Here is an 8,905-nt window from a genome sequence, read left to right as displayed (position 1 = left end):
ATTATTGAATGGGACGACAGCTGCGGGAGTGTTAATACATGATGTATTGAATGGACTACAGCTGGGATGTGTTAATACATGAGTATTGAATGGACTACAGCTGGGATGTGTTACATGATGTATTGATGGAATACAGCTGATGGTAAACGTTATTCGTCGAAGGACTACTGGGATGTTGTTAATACAGGAGATGTTTATTGAATGGACTACAGCTTGGGATTGTTAATACATGATGTATGAATTGGACTACAGCTGGGAGTGTTAATAATGATGTAATGAATGGACTACAGCTGGATGTGTTAATACAGGATGTATTGAAAGGGACTACAGTGGAGTGTTAATACACTGAGTATTGAATGACTACAGTGGGATGTGTTAATACAGATGTATTGAAGGGACTACAGCTGGGATGTGTTAATACATGATGTATTGAATGGACTACAGCCTGGGGGATGTGTTAATACAGATATGAATGCTCAGTGGTGTATAATGATGGATTAAGATACAGCTGGGATGTGTTAATACATGTATTGTATTGTTCTGTTGAATTGGACTACAGCGGGATGTGTAACTGTATGATGCTACGTGGTGTGTTAAATAACAGATGTATGAATGGACTACAGCTGGGATGTTTAAATACATGATGTATTGAAGGACTACAGCTGGGATGTGTTAATACATTGATGTATTGAATGGACTACAGTGGGGATGTTTACACATGATTATTGAAGGGACTACAGCGGGATGTGTTAATACATGGATGTATTGAATGACTACAGCTGGGATGTGTCTGAGTTGATACTACATGGAGTGTTACTGATGTGAATGGACTACAGCTGGGATGTGTTAATAATGATGTATTGAATGGACTACAGACTGGGAGTGTTAATACAGATGTGGTTCTGTTGAATGTGACTACAGCTGGCTGTTCGCTAGAGATGCATTGCTAGGTCAAAGGTGGCGTACCGTTCACACGTCTTCTCCTCTCGAGACCAGTATAGCTAAAACCGAGAGTAGTGTTTGTGCCCAGACCGACTGAGGTGCCCGTTCCGACACACACTTGCACATTCGCCTCTCTCGACGTCAGTACTATTTAGTGGGTGCCGTTATTTCACATCAGGTCTCTCTCCGCGTCAAGTACGTTAAAGTGGGTGCAAGTTCACACAGTCTCTCTCTCGTCAGTACATAGTGGGGTGCCGTTCACACAGTCTCTCTTCCCGGTCAGTAGTAGTGGGGTGCCGTTCACACAGTTCTCTCTCCCGGTCAGTACGTAGTGGGGTGCTGTTCACACAGTCTCTCTCCCGCCCGTCAGTACGTAGTGGGGTGCCGTTCACACAGTCTCCTCCCGTCAGTACATAGTGGGGTGCCGTTCACACAGTCTCTCTCCCGGTCAGTACGTAGTGGGGTGCTGTTCACACAGTCTCCTCCCCGGTCAGTACGTAGTGGGGTGAGGTTCACACAGTCTCTCTCCGGTCAGTACGTAGTGGGGTGCTGTTCCACAGTCTCTCTCCCGGTTCAGTACGTAGTGGGGTGCCGTGTTCCACAGTCTCTCTCCCGGTCAGTACGGTAGTGGGGTGACTGTGTTCACACAGTCTCTCTCCCGGTCAGTACGGTAGTGGGGTTGTGTTCACCACAGTCTCTCTCCCCGGTCAGTACGTAGTGGGGTGATGTTCACACAGTCTCTCTCCGGTCAGACATAGTGGGGTGCCATCACAACAGTGGTCTCTCCCGGTCAGTACGATAGTGGGGTTGCCATTCACACAGCTCTCTCTACCGCGTCAGTACGTTAGTGGGTGCCGTTCACACAGTCTCTCTCCCGGTCAGTACGTAGTGGGGTGATGTTCACACAGTCTCTCTCCCGGTCAGTACGTAGTGGGGTGCCGTTCACACAGGTCTCTTCCCGGGTCAGTACATAGTGGGGTGTGTTCACACAGTCTCTCTCCCGGTCAGTACGTAGTGGGGTGATGTTCTACACAGTCTCTCTCTCGGTCAGTACGTAGTGGGGTGATGTTCACACAGTTTCTCCCGGTCAGTACGTAGTGGGGTGACTGTTCACACGTCTCCTCCCCGGTCAGTACATATAGGGGTGATGTTCACACAGTCGTCGCTCCTCCCGGTCCAGTACATAGTGGGGTGCTGTTCACACAGTCTCTCGCCCGGTCAGTACGTTAGTGGGGTTGCTGTTAAAACAGTCTCTCTGCCGGTCAGTACATAGTGGGGTGCTGTTCACACAGTCTCTCTCACGGTCAGTACGTAGTGGGGTGCGTTCACACAGTCTCTCTCCCGGTCAGTACGTAGTGGGGTGATGTTCACACAGTCTCTCTCCCGGTCAGTACATAGTGGGGTGCCGTTCACACAGTGTCTCTCCCGGTCAGTAAGTAGGTGGGGGGTGTTCACACAGTCTCTCTCCCGGTCAGTACGTTAGGGGGGTGATTGTTCACACAGTCTCTCTCCCGGTCAGAACATGGTGGGGTGATGTTCACCACACAGTCTTCTCTCCGGTCAGTACGTAGTGGGGTGATGTTCACACAGTCTCTCTCCCGGTCACGTACGTAGTGGGGGTGCCGTTCACACAGCTCTCTCCCGGTCAGTACGTAGTGGGGTGATGTTCACCACAAGTCTCTCTCCCGTTCAGTACTAGTTAGTGGGGGATGTTACACAGTCTCTCTCCCGGTCAGTACGTAGTGGGGTGATGTGCACAACAGTCTCTCTCCCGGTCAGTACGTAGTGGGGTGCCATTCACACAGTTTCTCTATCCCGGTCAGTACTAGTGGGGTTGCCATTCACACAGTCTCTCTCCGGCAGTACGTAGTGGGGTCGAGTTTCACATGTCTCGTTCTCCCGGTCAGTTCGTAGTGGGGTGATGTTACACAGTCTTCTCCCGGTAACATAGTGGGGTGCTGTTCACACAGTCTCTCTCCGGTCAGTACGTAGTGGGTGCTGTTCACACAGTCTTCTCCGGTCAGTACGTAGGGGGTGCCTTTCACACAGTCTCTCTCCAACCGGTCAGTACGTAGTCGGGTGCTGTTCACACAGTCTCTCTCCCGGTCAGTTACATAGTGGGGTGCCGTCAACAGTACCTCTCTCCCCGGTCAGTACGTAGTGGGGTGCTGTTCACACAGTCTCTATCCCGTCAGTACGTAGTGGGGTGCCGTTCACACAGTCTCTCTCCCCGTAGTCATTACGTAGTGGGGTGATGTTCACACAGTCTCTCTCCCGGTCAGTACGTAGTGGGGTGCTGTTCACACAGTCTCTCTCCCGGTAAGTACATAGTGGGGTGCTGTTCACACAGTCTCTATTCCGGTCAGTACGTAGTGGGGTGCGTTACACAGTCTCTTCCCGGTCAGTACGTAGTGGGGTGCCGTTCACACAGTCTCTCTCCGTCAGAACATGGTAGTGGGTGATGTTCACACAGTCTCTCTCCCGGTCAGTACGTAGTGGGGTGCTGTTCACACAGTCTCTCTCCCGGTCAGTTACGTAGTGGGGTGCCGTTCACACAGTCTCTCTCCCGGTCAGTACGTAGGTGGGTGCCGTTCACACAGCTCTCTTCCGGTCAGTACGTATGGGGTGCCGTTACACACAGTCTCTCTCCCGGTCAGTACGTAGTGGGGTGATGTTCACACAGTCTCTCTCCCGGTCAGTACGTAGTGGGGTGCCGTTCACACAGTTCTCTCCCGGTCAGTACGTAGTGGGGTGATGTTCACACAGTCCTCTCCCGGTCAGTACGTAGTGGGGTGATGTTCACACAGTCTCTCTCCGCGTCGTACGTAGTGGGGTGCCGTTCACACAGTCTCTCTCCGGTCAGTACGTATAGTGGGGTGACTGTTCACAAGTCCTCTCTCCCGCGTTTCAGTACGTCATGGGGTGGGTGCCGTTCACACAGTCTCCTCCCGGTCAGTACGTAGGAGGGTGATGTTCACACAGTCTCTCTCCCGGTCCGTACGTAGTGGGGTGCTGTTACCACAGTCTCTCTCCGGTCAGTACGTAGTGGGGTGCCGTTTTCACACAGTCTCTCTCCCGGTCAGTACGTAGTGGGGTGCCGTTCACACAGTCTCTCTCCCGGTCAGTACATAGTGGGGTGATGTTCACCACAGTCTCTCTCCCGGTCAGTACATAGTGGGTTGCTGTTCACACGTCTCTCTCACGGTCAGTACGTAGTGGGGTGCTGTTCACACAGTCTCTCTCCCGGTCAGTACATAGTGGGGGTGCTGTTCACACCAGTCTCTCTCCCGGTCAGTACGTGGTAGTGGGGTTGCTGTTCACACAGTCTCTCTCCGCGGTCAGTACGTAGTGGGTGATGTTCAACAGGTCTCTCTTCCCCTTCTCTATTACCTAGTGGGGGTGCCGTTCACACAGTCTCTCTCCCGGTCAGTACGTAGTGGGTGATGTTCACACGTCTCTCTCCCGGTCAGAACATGGTGGGGTGATGTTCACACAGTCTCTCTCCCGGTCAGTAGTAGTGGGGTGATGTTCAACACAGTGTCTCTCTCCCGGTCAGTACGTAGTGGGGTGCCGTTCACACAGTCTCTCTCCCGGGTCAGTACGTAGTGGGGTGCTGTTCACACAGCTCTCCTATTCCCGGCAGTACGTAGTGGGGTGCCGTCACACAGTCTCTTTCCGGTCAGTACGTAGTGGGTGCCGTTCACACAGTCTCTCTCCGGTCAGTACGTAGTGGGGTGATGTTCACACAGTCCTCTCCCCGGTCATACGTAGTGGGGTGCCGTTCACACAGTCTCTCTCCCGGTCAGTACTAGTGGGGTGATGTTCACACAGTCTCTCTCGGTCAGAACGGTGGGGTGATGTTACACAGTCTCTCTCCCGGTCAGTACGTATGGGGGTGCTGTTCACACAGTCTCTCCCCGCGTCAGTACGTAGTGGGGTTCCAGTTCCACAGTATCTCTCACCGGTTCAGTAAGTAGTGGGGGGCCGTTCACACAGTCTCTCTCCCGGTCAGTACGTTGGTGGGATTGGTTCACACAGTCTCTCTCCCGGTCAAGTACGTAGTGGGTGCGTTCACACAGTCTCTCTCCCGGTCAGTACGTAGTGGGGTGCCGTTCACACAGTCTCTCTCCGGTCAGTACGTAGTGGTGGGGATGTCACACAGCTCACTCCCGGCAGTACTAGTGGGGGGTGTTCAACAGTCTCTCTCCCGGTCAGTACGTAGTGGGGAGGCCTTCACACAGTCTCTTCCCGGTCAGTACGTAGTGGGGTGTGTTCACACAGTTCTCTCCCGGTCATACTGGTGGCTGCGTTCCCAGTCTCTCTCCGGTCAGTACTCGTAGGGGGTGATGTTCACACAGTCTTCTCTCCCGGTCAGTACGTAGTGGGGTGCTGTTCACACAGTCTCTCTCCCGGTCAGTACGTAGGGGGGTGCACGTTCACACAGTCTCTATCCGCGTCAGTACGTAGTAGTGGGGTGCGTTACACAGTCTCTTCTCCCGGTCAGTACATGTGGGGTGATGTTCACAGTCTCTCTCCCGGTCAGTACATAGTGGGGTTGCATGTTCACACAGTCTCTCTTCCCGGTCAGTACGTAGTGGGGTGCTGTTCACACAGTCCTCTCCCGACGTCAGTACATCAGTGGGGTGCTGTTCACACAGTCTCTCTCCCGGTCAGTACGTAGTGGGGTGTGTTCACACAGTCTCTCTTCCCGGTCAGTACGTAGTGGGGGTGATGTTCACCGTGTCCTCCGGTTAGAGTACGTAGTGTGGGGTGCCGTTACCACAGTCTCTCCCCGGTCAGTACGTTAGTGGGGTGATGTTCACACAGTCTCTCTCCCGGTCTAGACTAGGTGGGGTGAGTGTTCACACAAGTCTCTCTCACGCGTCAGTACGTAGTGGGGTGATGTTCACACAGTCTCTCTCCCGGTCAAGTACGAGTGAGCTTTCTTTTTTTGGGTTGCCGTTCACACAGTACTCTCTGACCCGGTCAGTACGTAGATGGGGTGCTGTTCACACAGTCTCTCTCCGAGTCAGTACGTTAGTGGTGGTCGTTCACACAGTTCTTTCCCGGTTCAGTACGTAGTGGGGTGCCGTTCACACAGTCTCTCTCCCGGTCAGTACGTTAGTGGGGGATGTGCTCACACAGTCTCTCTCCCGGTCGTACGTAGTGGGGGTGCCGTTCCCCACACAGTCTCTCTCCCCGGTCAGTACGTAGTGGGGGATGTCACACAGTCTCTCCCGCGTCAGTACGTAAGTGGGGTGATGTTCACACAGTCTCTCTCCCGGCAGTACATAGTGGGGTGCCGTCACACAGCTCTCTTCCCGGTCATGTCGTCAGTACGTAGTGGGTGAGGTGATGTTCAACGTCTCTCTCCCGGTCAGTACGTAGTGTGGTGCCAGTTTCACACCGTCTCTCTCCGGTCAGTACGTATGTGTAACGTTGGTGTAGGGGCTGTTCACCGTCTCTTCTCCGGTCAGTACGAGTGGGGTGCGTCACACAGTTTACTCTCCCGTCAGTACTAGTGGGGTGCCGTTCACACAGTCTCTCTCCGGTCAGTACGTAGTGGGGTGCGTTCACACAGTTCTCGTCTTGTCTTATGTTGCCTCAAACCGTGTCCCGGCAGTACGTATGGTGGTGCCGTTTCCCACAGTCTCTCATCCCGGGTCAGTACGTAGTGGGGTTGCCGTTCACACAGGTTCCTTGCGGTGTCTTCCCCGCGTTCGCTCAGTAGTTAGTGGTGGTGTGTCACACAGTCTCTCTCCCCGGTCAGTCACCGTAGTGGGGTTGATGTCAACAGTCTCTCTCCGGTCAGTACGGGAGTGGGGTGATCGTTCAACCAGTCTCTCTCCCGGGGTCGTACAGTAGTGGGGTGCTGCTTCACAGTCTCTCTCACCGGGCAGTAGTAGTGGGGTGCTAGTTAACACAGTATCTCGCCCGGCAGTACGTAGTGGGGTGGTGCGTTCACACAGTCTCTCTCCCGGTCAGTACGTAGTGTGGGTGATGTTCACACAGTCTCTCTCCCGGTTCAGTACTTTCATGGTGAGGTGATGTTCACACAGTCTCTCTCCCGGGTCAGTACGTAGTGGGGTGATGTTCCCACAGTCTTCTCTCCCGGTCATACGTAGTGGGGTGATGTCACCACAGTCTCTACTCCCGGGTCAGTAGTAGTGGGGTGATGTTCACACAGCTCTCTCCGGCGCAGTACGTAGTGGGGTGCATGTTCACACAGTCTCTCTCCCGGGTCAGGACGTAGGGGGGATGTTACAGTCCTTGGTCTCTAGTTGTTCACCCAGTCTCTCTCACGGTCATACGTTAGTGGGGTGCTGTTCACACAGTCCTCTCCCGGTCAGTACGTAGTGGGGTGTGCTGGAAGGGTTTTAGGCATGGTCTCCTGGCCTCAGCTGTCCCAGTGTGCCGGGCTGCGGGATACCGTGGCAACACCATGGTGATGGGCACAGCACCCTAGGGTGTCGATTGTAGTTCATGTCCAGAGGAACACATCTTTCCCCTGGTAGATGATGTGTCTGTTGAATAGGAACATAATGGAGCTCCCTTCCAGTCCCCTCTGGGGTGAGGATGGACAACCAAGACCTAACAGGCCGTTTCTCTTTGTGAAATGGAAAATATTAGTTAGAAGAGAGAGAGTTTAGTGATGTGTTCATTTGTTAGGTAATTAATGCTAGAGTTTTTATATTTATTTTTTTCAATTTGAAGCATACCTGAATGAGATGATGATATCTCTAGCAGAAATACAGCTTCTTGGAATCATTATAAATCCACCCCCTAATCTGATGGATTACTAGGTATGGTTGGTATTAAACATGTTAATGTCTGGTCCTTTTGAGGGCACAGTGTACCCGGGCCTAACCGTAAGACAGGGCCAGGTTGTATAGACTGATAAAAGGCCTTGACTGAATAATATAGCAGAATAGCTGTTTGATGGTGTATGGACTGATACGTACATGGAGCAGAATAGAGAAGAATAGCTGTTTGATCCTTGTATGGAATCCACACTAATCCCCCTGGCAGAGGAAGACAGAGAAGATGGATTCAAAGCAGATGTTCTTCAGTCTTCTCTTCTTCATCTTGACTGAGCCCTCAGTTGTTGTTTGTTGTGTTGCTCTAAATATTTCTCTCTCTATCATTCTATCTATATATTCTGATCTATCGATCGCTATATCCTATTTCTCTCTTTCTCTCTCTCTCTCTCTCTATATCTCTGTCCATCCATATATCTCTCTCTATATCTCTGCGCTCTATCTCTCTCTTTTTCTTATCTCGCTCTCTCTCTCTCTCTCATCTCGTCTCTCTTCTCCAAATTCTCTCTCCTCTTCTTTTTTCATTTTCTTTTTTTTCCCCCTCATGCTCTTCTTCTCTTCTCTCTTTCTTTCTCCTTTGTTCTCTCCTCCGCTAGACTCACAACAACGGGAGAGAGGAGGGACTGCATAAACAGCGACTTCTTTTCTTTCTCCTCCCCTCCCGATAAAATCGTGTTTTCCTCCTCTATAAAGTGATATCTTCTCTTGTTATCCTCTCTTCCAACTCTCGCCCTTCTCTATCATGATAGAACTTTCATCACCCTCTACGGGGGATGACTCTACTCATCCCTCCACATCTCTTCCTCATCCCACTCCCTATAGTCTCGCCAAAGACGACACGCGCAGAAATAGGTAGTATAGTACCAACAGCAACATCGGAATCAACCACACGACACTTCTAGCAACACTATAATTCTCCATTCTTCTTTGAGCCAATTCTCTATTCTAGCATGTTACCAGCATAACTACAAGTTCGGAGGTGTGTGCTCGTACGAGGTAGCCATGAATATATAAAGCAATCAAAAACCCAGACAGAGACAGGCAGTAGTACTAGTTATAGATCATTCACCATACAATAAAAACATAGGGAGTAATTTATAAGCTCTTTTCCCCTCCTCTACCTTTCCCTCTCCCCTATCTCTCTT

General features: G+C 51.6%; 1 protein-coding gene across 1 annotated transcript in view; it reads left to right on the top strand.

The window, feature by feature from the left end:
• Window positions 1-7,325: 7,325 nt before the first annotated feature.
• LOC120047347 (threonylcarbamoyladenosine tRNA methylthiotransferase-like) overlaps window positions 7,326-8,905 on the top strand; it is a 33,889-nt gene continuing 32,309 nt past the window's right edge. Inside the window, exon 1 of the mRNA XM_038992871.1 lies at window positions 7,326-7,387. Coding sequence (XP_038848799.1) covers window positions 7,326-7,387 — 62 coding nt within the window. The remainder of the gene's footprint in view (window positions 7,388-8,905) is intronic.

The sequence above is a fragment of the Salvelinus namaycush genome, chromosome 5 (genome assembly GCF_016432855.1).
Source record: "Salvelinus namaycush isolate Seneca chromosome 5, SaNama_1.0, whole genome shotgun sequence".
In the NCBI taxonomy this organism is placed as follows: domain Eukaryota; kingdom Metazoa; phylum Chordata; class Actinopteri; order Salmoniformes; family Salmonidae; genus Salvelinus; species Salvelinus namaycush.
This window is presented reverse-complemented; position numbering and strand designations above follow the sequence as displayed.